This window comes from Rhinoderma darwinii, chromosome 11 (genome assembly GCF_050947455.1).
Source record: "Rhinoderma darwinii isolate aRhiDar2 chromosome 11, aRhiDar2.hap1, whole genome shotgun sequence".
NCBI lineage: Eukaryota > Metazoa > Chordata > Amphibia > Anura > Rhinodermatidae > Rhinoderma > Rhinoderma darwinii.
The window spans coordinates 62,031,576-62,051,191 of NC_134697.1; the positions used below are offsets into that span (position 1 = coordinate 62,031,576).

At 39.7% G+C, this 19,616-nt stretch overlaps 1 protein-coding gene across 1 annotated transcript in view; it reads right to left on the bottom strand.

Moving 5' to 3' along the window:
* Positions 1–305: 305 nt before the first annotated feature.
* The window catches only part of LOC142663207 (cGMP-dependent protein kinase 2-like), a 158,733-nt gene continuing 139,422 nt past the window's right edge, over positions 306–19,616 (bottom strand). Inside the window, exons 18-20 of the mRNA XM_075841671.1 lie at positions 12,204–12,266; positions 6,036–6,102; positions 306–2,632 (exon numbers count right to left, since the gene is read on the bottom strand). Coding sequence (XP_075697786.1) covers positions 2,537–2,632; positions 6,036–6,102; positions 12,204–12,266 — 226 coding nt within the window. The 3' untranslated portion in view covers positions 306–2,536. The remainder of the gene's footprint in view (positions 2,633–6,035; positions 6,103–12,203; positions 12,267–19,616) is intronic.

Sequence of the window (19,616 nt, forward strand, 5' to 3'; positions counted from 1 at the left end):
ATCTCATAAGAAGGTAGCAGGAACACTATTCTGAATGTGAATACAGCCAAGTAAGTACAGCCTATATCCGACCTCGGATCTCAACCCATAGGTACCGGCATTCCAGGGGGTACATGCCATGTCTCTAGGGTTGCTTGGCTTAGAAACAATAGGAAACGTTAGTTTAGATCATAAACCTATTTAAATAGAAATACAATTTCAAGGGCTAACACGAGAGCCCGTAGTGGTTTCCACTCTAAACAAACATTGAGTATTTTAAAGTAACCCAGTACTGTGTAAAAATCACTCTGAAAATATTGTCTTGAATTGTTTTATTAGACAGTATCAAAGAATTTCTAGACTGATCCAGTAACGCACTAGTTTTTTGTTCACCTCTACACACTAACTTTACAATGACCAGTGTGACTTTCTCAATTGAGTCATGATTTTAGTTAGGAAAAATTGCAATGGACGATAAAAACAAAACAAAAAAATACCAAAAACATACTAATACATGTCCATAGATAAGCAGAAATTCGTTATTTGACCTTTTCCCTGCACATAGACACTGCCATTGATCCACTGTGACGGGAGCAGCAACACAACTGCATTTGAATGTATTGGGCCGTGTTGCAGTTCCCCGCATAGCAGATGGAGGAGAGCGCCACTATGCAGACAAGAACTGTAAGGTCTCATCCACACGTAACGGCATTGCTGCATATTTTCCGTCTGGAATTGCAGAAAATACGCACCAGAATACAGTAGCAGCGAAGTGGGTGTGATTTATCAAATGTCATCCACACGTTGCAGAAAAATTCAGTCCAGGAATTTTGTTCTGCAAGTGTGTCAATTATTACTGCGGAAAGTGGACTGATTTCCCTCCTTTTTCTGATGTACTGCGTAATGTGCAGCGGAAACGCTGCAGAATTTCTTACAGGGGTGGAAATGACATCACAGGAAGAAGAAATATCCCCATCACACAGTCCTTGTACAAAACACACCAAAAATACTGCACCAAAAATATGCAGTAAAAAAATTTATGAAATGTTGTGTATTTTCCGTAGCGGATTTTCTGCTAGTGGATGCGTAATTGCTGCGGAAATTTTCTGCAGCAAATCCATTATGTGTGGACAAACCCGAAAGCGGATGCAGTGCTTAACTACCGCTGCAGCACCTTCATTGTGAGGATAGCAGGGGTCTCGGCAGTCAGACCCTCTGCAATCAGGAAGAGATGTCATATCCTAGGGATGAAGGGAAAAGCCTTTAACTCTTTAACGACCAGTCTTGTTTAGGCCTTAAAGAGACTCTGTCACCACATTATAAGTGGCCTATCTCCTACATAAGGAGATCGGTGCTATAATGCAGTGCTTTTTATTAAAAAAAACTATCTATTTTCACCACTTTATTAGCGATTCTAACTTTATGCTAATGAGTTTCTCAATGGACAACTGGCCGTGTTTTACTATTGACCAAGTGGGCGTTGTACAGAGGAGTGTATGACGCTGACCAATCAGCGACGAATCAGCGTCATACACAAAAAAGGCCAATATTGATACATGTGGGCCAATGGGTTTAATGAATTGGATAAACATGTACACAATATAATAAATATTGTAACATACAACTGTTGGATGAACTTTGAGCTTCATAATATAATAAAACACTGTAAAAGGTATGAAATAAATGTAAAAATAAAATATATATATTGCAGATAAAAAGGCAATGGAACAGAAAAATAAAATTAATGTAAATATATCTCTCTATGATTTTTGCAGTAGAAACCTACTTCTGAAGTTTCCCCAAATCTTTCTATTCACAATGTTCTATTCTATAAAACCTTCTCTCAGCCCTTAAAAGAAACGGCACATTCAGAAACATTTTCTCCTCATTCTGAAGAAGAATAGAGCTACATTACCTTAGTATCTCAAATGCATGTGGAAGTGATGACATATGTGACATCTAGTGATTAGGTCAAGATTTGCTTCTCAAGATTAACTTTCTTCATCTTTGCCTTTACTGTGCTGCTTAGCTACTATACCAACATGAAATGCCACGTGATATTTCAGCTCCAGTATATTACAGTATGAAGCAAAGTTTCATGTTCTTTTACGTGTGCTTTTTCCTTTAATGTGAAAGCAACATAATGTAATTAGCAGAGGCAACCTAATGAAATAGGTCTTGCCACCTGTTGTAGATGCCTCACATACATTCAGAAAGGTCATGGGCACTCTTAATAATAGAGGAAAAAACATATAGCAGCAAAACTATTAAGCACTGCTTCATTTACCCTACCAGTGCAAAGAAAAGCACTCCTGAGAAAGTGTTTTACGCAACATCACAAAATGATTGCCATTCCCCCATGTTTCATAGGGCAGTCTTTCTGGAAGAGAGGAGTAAAGTCTTCATATATAATATTCAGTGTGTTCATTGTAAGTACATTATTAATGCTTTCTCTGGGATTTTTAAGTTAAGTTCTTGCCTCTGGAATTTCCTAAAAAATGATTGTTGTATAAGTGATGTTGTATCTTCTCGAAATCCTAGAATAATGCCCAGATCATCAGAAGTTTTTGTCCCATCCTGATAGCTCATCTGGTGGATCTTCAGCTTCAGGGAGAAAACTGTCAAAATAGCTGTGATCTGTAATTCCCTTTATCTGGTAGAATAAGAACAATCATTAGTGATGCATTTATAGTGGTCTTTAAAGACCTACAAACAGATAAGTAAGGTTTCAGGAGAGATAATCTTATATTTATGGTGGAACGTCAATATAACAGATTTCCTATTGCTAGGAACAGGAAGATTAATAATCCCTAGATCAATGTCTTCCAACCTGGGTTTCATGAAATGAAATCAGTTCCCTGGCAGAAAGCTCTACTTTTAGGGTAAGTTCACATGGGTTGGATTTGCTGCGGAAAACACCCCAGAAAATCCAGCCAAAATTCCGCAGGGAATTCTGGCAGAAAATCTCCACCACATCGTGCTTGATGTAGTGCAGATTTTTCGGCTGGATTTTCTGCTGTAAAGAAGAGGGGATAAAAAAAGAAAAGAAAAAAAGGAGGAACCATACCCACCTCCCCTGGCACTCGGGTTGCAACGCATCCCTGCTCCTATTGGCTGGTCTCTGTTGATTCAGCCTCTTGGGATGGCATCTCGTCCCATGTGACCCTGCAGCTTGTCATTGGCTGCAGGAGTCACATGAGGCAAAACTTCATACAGGACGCCGGCTGCACAGAGACTATCAATAGGAGCAGGGCTGTGTCACTACGGGAGCGATAGGGAAGTGTGGTAACTTTTTTTTATTATAGAGTAGAAACAGGGTTTCATTTTCTAGTTGCAATTTTGCTGCGGAATGCATCTGTTCCGCAACAAAAAAATTCAACATTTGGCGCGGATTTTTACTTCTCTACTGCAATAGGGAAAATCTTCAACAAATGCACAACTATTCCGAGGCATAAATTGACATGCTGCAGATGTAAATATCCATACTGCAGGTCAATTTCTGCAAGGATATTTTCTGCAGCGTGTGGATGAGATTGCCACTGTAATATGCTGCATATTTTTCGTCCGCAAATCGGATCAGAAAATCCACAGCAATTCCGCTACGAATTAACATTGCCTAAATGCAGGAACTGCTGAGTTGATCTTCAGCTTTTTCAAATATGGGTAGCATAGGGTAGAAAAATTATTTGGTAATAGTCTGAACTATTTAATTCTTATTCTAACCTTTCTTTAACTGCCTCTGATCATGTTGTGGTAAACTGATGTTATGTCATACAGCAATATAGGAGGGAGCATGCAATGGGGTTCGATATGTGCATAATAGTAGGGGTTCCTCAGGATGGGAAAATGTTTGAGGGGTTCCCTCATGACAAAATGTTTGGGAACACCTGCCATAGAATATAAAGAGCCAGACAGAATTGCCAAATGAAGATTTACATATCTGTATAGTTTGGGTTTGTATGTTGGGGAGAAATCTAGTGTAACGTCTGTGGTCGCTGACCACGAACTCCTTCCATCCAGTCGAAGCCCTTCTCTCCGGAGATGTCTGCACATACGGCCGTCCTGTTCCACAGTCACCACCAGGGTGCGCTTGCGAGCTCAGTCGCAGGTGGGAGATTGAAGCAGATTGCTCCCGGAGCACCCTGGGCTATATGAAGGGCTGTGCCCCTCCCTGCAATGCCTGAGCATTGTTTGTCGTATCCAAAGTTTGTCTATGCAAATAGTCTTCTAGTGTTTTCCAGTTCCCAATGTTCCCCGTACCTGTATCCTGTATCACGTGCTATTCTGGTCAAGTGCCGTGCTGTGCTGTATTCCACGCCTGTCCTGCTACTCCACGCCTGACGTCTACCTGCTGCATAGTCCCAGCCGAGCCTGCCTTGCTACTGTCCGAGCTGTCACAAGTACACTATATGAACTATAGACTGTGACCTGCGCCCTGTTGGCCAGCTGCCATACCATCAAGGCGGTACGGCCCAATGGGTCCACAAACCCAACGTGACAGTACGTCCAGGCCATGGACCCAGCTGGTCGATCCAAGACCAAGATGACGTCACAAGAGATGGGGACGGATATGCTAGACCTCCGGTCTCAACAGGACCAACTCCTCGAGGCCTTGAACATTATCGCATGTCGGCAGGAGGCGCTAGCTTCCGCTCCTCCTACTACACCTCCTGGCAGTGTTGATCCTGAGAATACACCTCCTGGCAGTGTTAAACCCCATTTTTCTTTGCCACTTTCTGACCACTATGATGGAGACACAGGTACCTGCCGTGGATTTTTGAACCAGTGCCAGATCCACTTCAGCCTGTATGCAAGGGCATTTTCGTCTGATGGTGCAAGGGTCGCTTTCATCATCTCTCTCCTCACTGGCAAGGCCCTTGCATGGGCGAATCCTATCTGGGTGAGACATGGACCAGAGACCCGTGACTTCCAGGGGTTCCTCCGGACATTTTGCACGGTGTTTGAGGAGCTTGAACGATTCTCATCTGCAGCGGCTTCCTTGCTGAACCTATTCCAAGGAGACACCTCAGTGCGCGAGTACGCCATCCACTTCCGCACCCTAGCGGGAGAACTGTTATGGAACAATGTGGGTGGCTACATTCTGGCAGGGACTGTCTTCTAAGATTAAGGACGAACTTGGTCCCAGACGTGCCTGCCTTGCTACTGTCTACGTTGCCTCAGGTATCCTCACTGAACTATTGAACTCTGTACTTTACCTGTTTGGCCAGCTGCTATCCCGCTACGCGATACGGCCCAGTGGGTCCACACCCCGCATCGTGACAGTAATGTAGCAAGTTGTAATGTAGGAATTTTCTAATATAGCAATTTACAGTACTATGGAATCATCCTCTATAAAACTCTAGAGAAAGAAGCCCAGGGCACAAGGTAGCCAAGTCCTCCACTGTGTACAACATCTATTGTACAGTAGTTGCAGTTCTACAAAGACCTTTCTATAAATCACCCATCATTGTTAAATGGTCTGCCTCATCATATCCGAGAACTACTAGGCTGTCCACAGGCTCATATTAATGCTACAGTTATCATCAGAAACGAAATCAGAAATACAATGTTTCCTAATAGTCTAAATAACAATAATAGACCACTAGACAGATGCATTACCGCTGGTTGTACCTTGTGGTCATTCAGAAACAATGTAATCTAATTACACAACAAAGAACACAATTTGAATGTCATGACTAAAGCATCAATAAAATATTTTATTTTTGTGTAAATACATTAGTAAAATAAAAAATAAAATGTTTTGTATAATTTAATTTGAAACCAACTTGCAATTTTATTTTTAGCTTTAAAGAGGAATTAGAAGAAATTAGATTTTAGATTAGGAATAAATTCATGCTCTAGTTACAATCCAACATATTATTTAATTTTTTTGGTTAATTAAAGGGATTGCATGAGATTTGAAAACCTACTGTAAATGTTTTTTTTCCCCACAAACAAGACTACTCTTGTCTATGAACTGTAAATGAGCAAGAATAGCAGACCTTTTTTTCAAATTTCATGAGATTATTTTCTACAGAATTTTTCATAAATCCTACCTCTCTTTTTAGTGGAGACAGCAGTTTACGGTTGCGTAGTCCTTCCCAGTTAAATCCTTGGAACCATCTGTAAATAATAAGACATTTTTGCTTTTATATTCTGACATAAGCTTGAATAATGCACCTTCAAGTTAAGTGTAAAAAAGGGGGAATAGGAATACCAAAGGGGAGTACAAATAACAATAATGAAAAAAAAATGATGTGTTATAGTTCTTTGGATTTCTTGGTCTGGAGAAAAAAATGGTGAAAGAATTGCCCAGAATTGCCCAGGCAATAAGAATAATTTAAATACCTATACTGATCTAGAACACAGACAAACGTCTCAATAAACGTCCGCACATATCAAAGCATAGAAAATCAATACCTATAAATGTATGTGAGGACATATCAATATCCAAGAGAAAAAATAATAATACAATAATAATACAAAGTACAAGATGTGTACCATGCAAAATACAAATACTTTATTGGAATTATCATAAAAAGAAAATCAAGGCCATCAAGACCTAAAAATAGACATACAATGATGTGGTGATGAGTAGGGACTGCAAAAATTGACATACAATTGTCATACAAACAGAATAAGACATAATGCAGCATTAGTAAGCTTCACGGAAAAGCAAATTACATGTACATGGGTAAATTATGGAGCATGACTACAATTTCATAAGCACCAGGAAATAACCAATCATAAGGGCCCTAGACCAAGTACCAACCCGTGTGCTGCATGATGAGCCCAAACAAACAATCACCACACTAAGAGCCCCGACGCGCGTTTCGCCGTCAGCTTTTTCAAGCGGTAAATGCTTATGAAATTGTACTCGTGCTCCATAATTGACCCATGTACATGTAATTTTCTTTTACATGTAGCTTACTAATGCTGTATTACGTCTTATTCTGTTTTTATGACAATTGTATGTCATTTTTGCAGTCTCTACTCATCACCACACCATTGTATTTTAATTGTATGTCTATTTTTAGGTCTTGATGGCCAATTTGTTTTTATGATAATTCCAATAAAGTATTTGTATTTTGCATGGTACACATCTTGTACTTTGTATTACTATTTTTTTCTCTTGGATATTGATATGTCCTCACATACATTTATAGGTATTGATAGCAAGAATAATTTATGCCATACCTATAGTTACAAATAAAACATCACAATGACTTCTTTGACAACTATTGATATTTAAAATGTAGTGCAGCAGTCTGTATAAAATGTTTTTATTTTTTTTTGGGGGGTAGGGGTGCATTCAAAGTAAGCCTTTTAAAAATGTTGGTTTTCTATCTCTGTTATCTCTATGCCTTATGAGTAGGCAAATGGACTCTCCTGCTGTGCTCCACACTCTGATCCAAACAGCATGTCATATTAAATACAGAGAAACTGCAGCTGCTTCCCTCTCCTCCCCTCTCACAGCACGGAGTCTCATAGACAGCGAGACAGTGAGATTGAGAGTGAGAGAGAGAGAAAAGTTGCAGCTGCATTCCTCCCTGTCTACTTTTTACTGTATTACACTAATTGCATTCTTTGGGGGGGACTGAGGAGATTTGTAAACAATTTATAAAGAGCCTTCAGATAAGGAAGAGGGGAAAGTTGTCACATCCCCCTAAAAAGATCAATTCCAATTTCTTGTATTCACATGTACTACTGATTTATGCGCAAATAAATATATCAATTCGTACAGTTTAAATAGCAGTTATATGAGTTACTGTTGTGTTTTTTCACAGTCACTCGTAGATGTGTTCCTATAATATAGAAATGTAAAGTACCTGCAAATGTATCAGTAGGCTGTTGTTTCACGCAACCTATAGTCTGTTAACGCGACAAACACAACCAAAATCCACTGAAAACATTTCAGGCTATCAATTTACCAAACAATACTGATTTCATATAGTGAATTAATAGGCTGTATATAGATCAACCTAATGAATCACGGACATTGTGTGTAGAAAACAGGTACACAGCAATAATGCTAAAAATGGTGGTTTGTTGCCTTGTTACCTATTTTTCAATATCTTTTTAATTGCTAGAAGACAGAAATACATTACATTAATGGACTGGTAGAATAGGGAAGACAACATGGATTATTTAGGTCTGTAACGGAGCAAACTTTATTGATGCTGAATCCTTACAAAACCTATTTGCTTGATTTATGTCACGTCAGGCCATACGGCAGTATCCGTTCAATCCTGTTGTTGTTACTGGGACCAATTACTGCACATTTCACTATCTGTCTAATACTTCTCATCTCACCAGAAAATAATCACCAGGGTAGATTTTCTTAAAATTATGAATTTTTCTGCATATGTTTTAACCTTATGCCATATATGTATTGCACATTTTTCTGTGCCTGAGCTCGGTGTATCATCACGGAGTCCTCCACTGTATAAAATTTTCAACACTTTCTTCACCATAAGAGGGTTGTGGGGTTGCTTTTGTTTTTATGGAAACAGCGCTACTATTGTCCATCCAAGTTTATTAGGCTCAGCTGTAATACCGAAAAAATATTTAAAACAAGGGAGCAGCGCCTATCAAAAGGTCATTTTTTGTAGCTGATCTGTGCATATTGCATTCCATACTGCTTTCGATCCTGCTGTAACAAAAATATTTTACACATACTGGCCCGTGGCCTGCGGCTCTCCGAACCTTACCATTATACTGTACTACAAGGACTATTAGGACGATATTCTCCTAGCACGACATGGTCAGGTGAGCATAACCGAATGTCTGTACACCATTTCAATTTGTCGTGGGATCATGCCCTATGTTGCGCCACTGTGTGTTTTTTGTCTTTTAAGAGAATCTATCTGCAACACCAGACACAGCCCTTGGACAAGAGTGGCGCGGTTTCTTGAAAAAAGCAGACCCTTTCTTTTTATCCTGGACAACTCTTTAACTTATGCAATTACAAGTCTTTGCTCACTTAGTGCAGGTTTGATGCTTTTTTTAATGTATTTTAACAAACGCAGTACAGAATCCATAAAAGAGAAGTAAAAGCCTTTCTTATATTCTTTGCATAATCACTCCTTGCTAGAGGAAAAAAAAAAGTTGCAGGATAAATATCATAATGCTAAATGGCCACCTCCTTGGAGTCTACTTTGAAATTAATTTAAAATACAAAACAGCTGGGAAACATCTACAGAAAACTGCTTTGGTGAGTAAGGTCAGGGCTACACCTAGACTTTTTGTATAACTACCGATTGATTTTAAAAGGGTCGTCCGATGAAAATAAAAACTTTTTATTATTTTTATGTGTGACGATGACGCGGACGAAGAGCTGGCTGCCTGGCTCCATTCATCAGCTAAGCCAGCCCTCTTCTTCGTCACAGAAGATTCAGAGACCGAGAAGGGGGCTGGCTTTGCTGATGAATTGAGCCAGGCAGCCAGCTCCTTCATCGCATCATCGACACACAGAGAGGATGGGAAGCTCCTTTCCCCTGGAGCCTGTGTTAGTGCGATCCATAAAGATTTGCAAAAGAAAGTATATTTCAAAGTTGATTATTTTCTGAAAATAACACTTATAAATCTTCTTTATTTCCATTGGACAAACCCTTTAACTCTTGAGCTACAGCTATAATCCAAACAAATACATTGAGTTGCATGCAATCTTGTGGACCGCAAAGGTCACTCAAGGGCTAAAATCAATCAGTAGCACTACAAAAAGTCTAGGTGCAGTCTGGCCTATCAGAGATGAAAATTCACCTGTTTTTCGATTCACCAATCTGCAAATTTCCTATTACAGAACCCAGTTTCCCCTATTTTAAGCAGTATGGATGTTTATGTTAGCCTCTAATGTCTTATGGTGAAAATATGGTATCTATAATAGAAAATAAATGAATATTGCCGCTTCACAAAGTGGTGCAAAACCCGCTATATCTAAATGGGTATACCTAAAAAAAAGGCTGTCCCATCAGGATAACCCCTCTTTATTCTCTAAGAGGATTTATGGATGTTGTAGAGCCAATGAAGGGAGCCGCTCCCGCTCTGGTGGAACCCAACATTTTTTATTATCAGTTTTTACCCTCTGCAGGCTTTTTCTTTAATTCTCAGATTTCCCTAAGCTAGTGGGTGGAACCTAACTGTTATCATATATATGGCATGATGAAGATGCATGTCCTGTGTTGAAACGCGTAGCCTATCATTACTATTATTTATGTTAAAATTTCATTATCATCATATTGAACTACTTACTGGTTTAGCAGCGCCACTTAGGGTCATTGAGATTATATATATATATATATATATATATATATATATATGCAATGATAAGCAGCACTCCGATTCAAAGTGAAAAAAGTAGCTTCAATAGCCCTCGTGCAACATTTCGGCTCAGTACAAGGAGCCTTTCTCAAGCTCCTTGTACTGAGCCGAAACGTTGCACGCTAACTGAACAGTTAGGGGGAGGGGGGGTAGGAAAGGAGCCTAATAAGAGAAGAAAAGGGCATTTTTCTTAAATAAAATCTATTACTAAGTTTCTTATATTTGCTTATACTATTGATTTACAGTATGCAAAGTTTGTTTAAAAGTTATTGACCATTTAAGGAGGATCTGTCACTAGATTTCACAATACAAATTACATACATTATTAAATAGCTATTTTAGACCTGATGAAGCTGATGAAACATAGAAAATCTGTGTAAGAATGTCTTTATAATTATTTCTCAAAGTTTTCGAACAAGATATTAAAATAAGCATTTTATGAGAACAAGTGTATTCATGAGATAAACTCAATCTCCTCTCGCCTAGAGCTGTCAAGCTCCTACAGGGGTCCCTCTTCCCCCAAACCATGCTGAAATCTCACACATACTCAGTACAAGCTCCAGCCTCCATGGCTCTGCAGTAAAATAAAGTGGCAGATGGAGAAAGCTGTAATTCCACACTAAAACTGCTGGTGGAAGTCAAGCTCTCTTACTCCAGAACCAGGGAAACTGCAGCTTGTACTGAGTTTGTGCTACATTTTAGCATGAAGACATGGACATTGAAAGAAGCTTGTGAGCTGTTGGTCGGAGGAAATTGAGATAACATCATGCATATACATGGTCTCATGCATATATATGATCTCATAGAATGCTGATTTTAATATCAGACAAGAAAACTTTGAGGAAGGATTATACAGCCATTCTTACATAGATCTTCAAAGTAAGTACACCAGTCTGATCAGGTCTAAGAAATCTATTGAATAATGTCTGCAGTTTGTATTGTGAAATTGTGTCTTAAGGACCTGGCCAGCTTCCTAAAGGAGCAGAATCCCCCTGTGGCCGGTGATTCTGCTCCTGGACGGAACACTTGATGTCTCTGTCCATATATAGACAGTGACATCAGGGGCAACTCCTGAAGCGGAATCCCCATCCACAGAGTTGCCGACGCTGTGACCGGGGATTCCACTCCAGGAGAAGCCCCTGACGTCACTGTACATATATCGACAGTGACATCAAGCGCTCCGTCCAGGAGCGGAATCCCCGGTCACACGGGGATTCCGCTCCTTCAGGGAGTAACAGTGGTTCTAGTAGATAGCATAGCAGGGAGATACCTCCCTGCTCTGCTATAGTTTTCAATAGTATCTGTGTCCTAAGGATTACTATTGAATGTGGCGTCGCTACCGCTGTAGCAGCTGCAGCAGCTGCTAGCGGCACTGACGGCCATGGGGGGGCCGCTATGGCTGCTACAGCGGTAGCGACGACACAGAGAAGAAGCACCCGGGCGGAAAGGCAGCTTCTGAGTCGCCGGACCCAGGCACTTCTGAAACAAGCAGGGGAAGTGAGGCAGTGCAGCTCCGGCTTCCACCTGCTGGAGTGATGCGCCCTGTGCAATGGCACAGGTCGCACACCCCTAAGGCCGGCCCTGGTCCCAGCTTTGGAAACCCACCTATCTAGGGAACGAGGGTCACCTGAGGTGGCCTGCCAGATCCAGGCAGGGAATTAATGGAAATGTGGTTGCATATATTCAAGGCTCTCTTTATTAATTCTTGAGGGAGTTACGGAAACAACCAAGTGGGGGTCGTAACCAAACAAATCAAAATTTCAATCAGGGTCTCCCCCTAATTTGAACCAGAAATGTACTACCTTCGCCATTTCTTACGGGTCACAATTCAGCACTGCCACAACTGAAACAATTAGATGGGGACAATAGTAGGAAATGTAGTTACAGAATAAAATTATACTTACTTTTGTTTTCTTATGTCACTAATGCCATTTTTACGATTCCCCAATCTTTCTGCAGGGTTAATCCTACAATTATAAGAAAACAGTATTAGATATTAGACAGTGCATATAAATAACCATAATGTAAGTCTATATATGTAAATCCACACTTATTGTGGGACTATAAGGCAATATTCATTTTCCCATATAATTTATATATATATATATATATATATATATATATATATATATATATATATATATATATACAGGGTGGGCCATTTATATGGATACACCTAAATAAAATGGGAATGGTTGGTGATATTAACTTCCTGTTTGTGGCACATTAGTATATGGGAGGGGGGAAACTTTTCAAGCTGGGTGTTGACCATGGAGGCCATTTTGAAGTCGGCCATTTTGTATCCAACTTTAGTTTTTTCAATGGGAAGAGGGTCATGTGACACATCAAACTTATCGAGAATTTCACAAGAAAAACAATGGTGTGCTTGGTTTTAACATTACTTTATTCTTTCATGAGTTATTTACAAGTTTCTGACCACTTATAAAATGTGTTCAAAGTGCTGCCCATTGTGTTGGATTGTCAATGCAACCCTCTTCTCCCACTCTTCACACACTGATAGCAACACCGCAGAAGAAATGCTAGCACAGGCTTCCAGTATCCGTAGTTTCAGTTGCTGCACATCTCGTATCTTCACAGCATAGACAATTGCCTTCAGATGACCCCAAAGATAAAAGTCTAAGGGAGTCAGATCGGGAGGCATTTCTTCTGCGGTGTTGCTATCAGTGTGTGAAGAGTGGGAGAAGAGAGTTGCATTGACAATCCAACACAATGGGCAGCACTTTGAACACATTTTATAAGTGGTCAGAAACTTGTAAATAACTCATGAAAGAATAAAGTAACGTTAAAACCAAGCACACCATTCTTTTTCTTGTGAAATTCTCGATAAGTTTGATGTGTCACATGACCCTCTTCCCATTGAAAAAACTAAAGTTGGATACAAAATGGCCGACTTCAAAATGGCCGCCATGGTCAACACCCAGCTTGAAAAGTTTCCCCCCTCCCATATACTAATGTGCCACAAACAGGAAGTTAATATCACCAACCATTCCCATTTTATTTAGGTGTATCCATATAAATGGCCCACCCTGTATATATATATATATATATATATATATATATATATATATACATATATATATATATATATATATATTCACAGTATGTACTGTGTGCATACAGTGGATGTAAAAAGTCTACACACCCCTGTTAAAATGCCAGGTTTTAGTCATGTCAAAAAATCAGTGCATGATGAATCATTTCACAACTTTTTCCACCTTTAATGTGACCCATAATCTGTACAGATCCATGAAAAAACAAACTAAAATTATTTAAAGGGGAAAAATAAAAATAACAAAACTACAATAATGTGGTTGCATAAGTGTGAACACCCTCTTATAATTGGGGATGTGGTTGTATTCAGAATTAGCCACTCACATTTAAACTCATGTTAAATAGTACAGTAGTCAGTACACAGCTGCCATTATTGAAAGTGATTCTCAGTAACCCCATATAAAGTTCAGCTGTTCTATTAGGATTTTTCTGACATTTTCTTTGTTGCATGTGACAGAAAAAGCCATGGACGGTAAAAAGCTTACCCATCAAAGGGATCTGATTGTTGAAAGGCATCAGTCAGGTGAAGGGTACCAAAGAATTTCCAAGGCATTAGATATACCGTGGAATACAGTGAAGACGGTCATCAAGAAGTGGATTACATTTGGCACAACAGTGACATTACCAACAACTGGACATCCCCCAAAACTTGATGAAAAGACAAGATGAAAATTGGTCCGGGAGGCTACCAAGAGGCCTACAGCAACATTAAAGGAACTGCAGGACTTTCTGGCAGGTACTGGTTTTGTAGTGCATGTGACAACAATCTCCCGTATTCTTCATATGTCTGAGCTGTGTGGTAGGGTGGCAAGACGGAACCCTTTTCTAACAAAGAAAAACATCCAAGCCCGGATATGTTTTGCAAAGACCTAAATCAAGTCTTCCTAAAGCATGTGTGAAAACGTGTTATGGTTTGAGACCAAGGTTGAACTTTTTGGCCATAATTCCAAAAGGTATGTTTGGCGCAAAGCCAAACACTGCACATCAGCAATAGAACCCACAATGAAGCATGGTGGAGGCAGAATTATGCTTTGGGGCTGTTTTTCTGATGCTGGAAGTGGGGCTTTAGTCAAGGTGCTAGTCAATATTGGCACAAAACCTGCAGGCCTCTGCTAAAAAGCTGAAGATGAAGAGGAATTTCACCTTTCAGCACGATAAAGGCCCAAAGCATACCTCCAAATCAACAAAGAACGGCTTCAACAGAAGATCAATGTTTTGGAATGACCCAGCTAAAGCCCAGACCTGAATCCCATTGAAAATCTGTGGGATGACCTGAAGAAGGCTGTACAGAGGAGATGCCCTCGCAATCTGACAAATTTCGAGCGCTTTTGCAAGAAAGAGTGGGCAACAATTGCCAAGTCAAGATGTGCCATGCTGATAGACTTCTACCCAAAAAGACTGAATGCTGTCGTAAAGTCAAAGGGTAATTCAACAAAGTATTATTTTGAGGGTGTGTATATTTATACAACCACATTATTTTTGTTCTTAATTTTTATTTTTCCACCCTAAAAGATTTCAGTTTTTTTTTTCAATACAATTGTACAGATTATAGGTGACATTAAAGGTGGAAAGTTCTGTAATGATTCATCTTGGACTGATTTTGTAACATGATAAAAACCTGCCATTTTAACAGGGGTGTGTAGACTTTTTATAGCCCCTTTATATGAATATGTGTATGTATGTATATATATATAATATATATATTGTACAGCATTCTTCATATCATAAATACAGATGTGCAATACCTTATACCAAGGGGCATGAATTCTTGCTCTACTTATATGGACACTAAACACCACATAAACATATAGGCTACAGTCCCCTCCTGGGTTGCATGCTCTCTGCCTCCATCTCTTCTGTTTAGGCAGATAATTCCTGGCTAGTGCCGCACTTGATTACTGGTCTAGAGGTTTTATGATTGAATCTCACACATCTGGGAAATGCTGTATTTATGGAGCATTTTCAGTGTATGACGTTTGGGTAGTTATATGCACTATATTATGGCTGATCATGTTGAATTTCATACAAATGCAATTAATTTTTTTGTAGAAAATTTGTACATATATTAAACTATTAAAACATGCATTAATATGGATTATGAAAAAAACACTTTAAGCCAAACGATATTTATGAGTTTATAATAGCAAAAAAGAAACAATATGTGTATAAGCATCTACTGAACAAGGTTCTGGTAAAGTTCATGGCAGGGACTTGTGTGACACGTATGTAAACTTGATCAAAAGAAAAGACTACTTTTGGCCATGTTGAAAGTACATTGGCCTACTGGAAGAAAAAGAAAAATACTCATAGAGGTGGTAATCTACAATGGTGTTTGAGTAGGGTCTTGAATTGATTAATCTTTATCAAATGGATCAAAGACATCTAAGAGTATATGCACAAAACATCACACGGTCTCTGCCATTCTTAAGCTGGATACACATAAGATAGCTTCTGGCCGAATGCTGGTTCATCACACATATTTGTCTATCTTTTTATTAGTCAACCTGTAGAACCATTTCTGTATTTTTGTTGTTGCCTCCATACTTGTGACTAGTCTCTAAACAAAATAATAATAATAATAATAATAATAATAATATTATAATTATAATTATTAGGATTATTATTATAATTATTAATTACTATTAAAATATGTAAACCTGCAGTGACTGCCATGAACACCGTACTATTAACTATTCTTGCTCACTTCTTATTTAGATTTTAGGTCCTGTCTGCAGAATTGCATCAGGTTCCCTTCACACCGTCTATTCTCGCTTCCATTCACTTATACAGTACAGATTCCACTGAAAATCACTATATACTGTATATAGGGCTGGGTAATTAATCAAATTAATTCGATTAATTGGCCCTCACGATTCTGTTTTTTAACAGAATCGTAAAATAGATTCTTTAGTGGCGCTGTCACGCCGTGCTGAGGGAGGAAGCTCCGCCCCACCGCCTCGTCACTGCCTGGTCCACCCCATTTTGTCTCTGCTTCCCCATCGAACTGCCGTTCCGCTGTAGATAGCACGCCCCTGCAGATTGCACCACCACCCCTTGTACCTTGTAGATCGCACCACAACCCCCCCTCCCTTATAGATCATGCTGCTGTAGCCCCCTAGGAGCTGAATCCCCGGCCAAAACATCGGCAGCCTCTGGCCGGGGATTCAGCTCCTAGTGGCAGCTACAGCGGCGCCATCTACAAGGCAGGGGGGTGTCATCTACAAGGGAGGCGGGTGGTGCTATGATCTGCAAAAGGGCGGGGATGCAATCTACATGTGGGGGTGATATCTATATGTGGGGGTGCTTTCTACTAGGGAGGGGGGTGGTGGTGCTATTTACAAGGTGTGATATGAACTACTTGGGGGTGCTATCTGCAAGGGGGTGTGGCACTGTCTACATGGGCACTGTGGCACTATATTGAGGGGGTGGCGCTATGTGGGCACTGTGGCACTGTCACTACATGTGGGCACTGTGGCACTACGTCACTATATGTGGTCATTGTGGCACTATATGTGGGCACTGTGAAATGATGTCACTATATATGGGCACTGTGTCACTATATGTGGGCATTGTGGCATGATGTGACTATATGTGGGCACTGTGTCACTATATGTGGGCACTGTGGCACTATATGTTGGCACTGTGGCATGATGTCACTATATGTGGGCACGGTGTCACTATATGTGGGCACTGTGGCACTATAAGTGGGCACTATGTTACTATATGTGGGCACTGGGGCACAATCTACCCTGACAAATGAAATCCATCCATCCATCCGGACTGGAAATGGATGAGAATTTGGAGACACTGATGCAAAATGCACATGAAAAACTGACCATTGATCAGTTTTTAATGGCCATTTTTTTTCACTTTTATGTGATTGTAGCCTAAATGACTGATGCCAGGAATCCCGTTTACATGTACCGTGATTGAGCCACGAAATCCGGCTGACACACGGACCATTTTCACGGTCACGTGAATCCGGCAATGTCGGAGACCGGCTGAGCTGGTGACGGGCAGATGGGGATGTTAGTGCAGGCAGTGCCTCATTGATTATAGATTCTGTTAACCTGTTCCCAGCTGGGGCACACAGAAGTTATAAACAATTAGATAGACATTTTTGCAATGGTACTTATGATTAAAAAAAAAGTATTTGCAGAGGTTAAAAGTTGTGAAGTTATGTACAATAATTTTAGCAATATATGTTATGTATATAAAGGAAATAATTTCTTAAATTATCTCTTGGTATTACTGTTAAATAACCAGAAAAAAATAAGAAAATCGAGATTCAAATCGAAAATCGCCTAAAGTGTTGAAAAAAAATCTAGATTTTATTTTTGGGCAAAATCGCCCAGCCCTAACTGTATATGATCCAGTGGCATACCTTGAAGCTCTTGGACCCCAATGCAAAAGCTGTAACAGGGTCCCCAAATTATCATGTGCCATGTATAAAACTGATGAACTCTTATGGCACAGAGAAGCCGTTGTGTAACCCTATGTCCGGGTGTGACTGCAACCCATTGTACTCCTTATAGTTATACCACTGCCAGGATATCAAACTGCTACATGAGCAACTACAGGGAAAACTAACCATTATGCTATAACATGTTTTATAAATAGAATGATATTTATGTGCTCTTTATGGGATGAGCAGAGAGGCTGTTTAAATCCCCATTGCTGCATGGAATTTCTCAGCTGGTACGTTTTACAATAATCTTTACATTTTTTCATATTCACCACTTACAAGCATCTGAATTTTATTTACATGTTATCAGTATCCCTGTAGTGATGCTAAATTTTCCACACCAGAATCCATTCAGTTCTAAAGAATGCAAGGAATAAAACAAGACACGCGGCAGTCTGAAAACATGGCAATGAGTCAGAGTACTTTCCTTCCTTCAACACGAGGATACATTCCCATGAAATATCTTTTCACTTAGCAGTTCTTCATTGATTGCCCTTTAAATTAGTGTGATGACTCATGTTTGAAGTTGTCTCATCTTTCGATACATCTGATTTTGTGAATTAAAGAGGACCTGTCACCTCTCCTGACATGTCTATTTTAGTAATTACTTATATTTCCCATGAGATAACAATACTGGAACATATTTTCTTAGATCTCTGCGTTGTGCCGTTCATCTGATATTCAACCCAGAAATTTATGAATAAATTGACAAATGAGTGTTATCATTCCCCTTGTCAAAGGGTTGTTCCCTACACAGACTCACACCGTCAGCCCTAAATTGGAATTGACAGTCTGTGTAAGGACACATCCCCAACTGGTAGTAATAATAATAATAATCTTTATGTAGCGCCAACATATTCCGCAGCACTTCACAATTCAGAGGGAACATGTACAGACAATATCAGACATTACATAGTGACAAAACTAATATACAATTCAAACAAGAGGAGTAAGGACCCTGCTCGCAAGAGCTTACAATCTATGAGGAAATAGGGGAGACACAAAATGTAAAAAGTGCTGGTTCTGTACATTACCCATCTTTTATATACATAGGGAAGTACACATGTGCTGGTCACCAGCCATTATCTGTGTATGATGAATATGAAGTGCAAAATGGGACAAGAAGATTGGTGGATAGTATTGAATGAGGGGGTCAGGTTCTAATGACTAATGTAATAGGGGGTAAAGGAAAGAAGTCATGTGATAGGCTTGTCTAAAAACATATATTTTCAGAGCACGCTTAAGACTGTGAATGTTGGCATTTTAGAGGACAGGTGCAGCATGAGAAAAGTCTTGGAGTACCAGTTGTTAATTTATTCATACATTTCTAGGAACAGAGGAAAGGCACAACGTAGAGTTCTAAGAAAAGATGCTCCAGAATTATTATTTCATGCAGAATACAATTGTTACTAAAACAGACATGTCAGGAGGGGTGACAGGTCCTCTTTAAATGAGCAGATATAAAAATATGCATTTTTCAGGCAGTTGTAGCCTAAATAAGATTAGCTGAAAATGTGCAGCAAAGAGTAAAATATTTGTATGGTTTGTGAAATATAGAGTAGAAGTTCTCCTCTCATCCGTGTAACTGAGCACTTTCGTGACAACATTGATTGGAGTACAGTTGCTGACGGACAGCGATTTAAATCTGAAGAGCATTATGTATGTTCCTTTCAGAGGTACAGCAGAGGCATTGAATAAGACCCCTGAGCACAACACTCACCGTTATGGCATCAGAGCGTAGCTAGAAAAGGCTGGGCCATATAGTAAACTTTTGAATGCT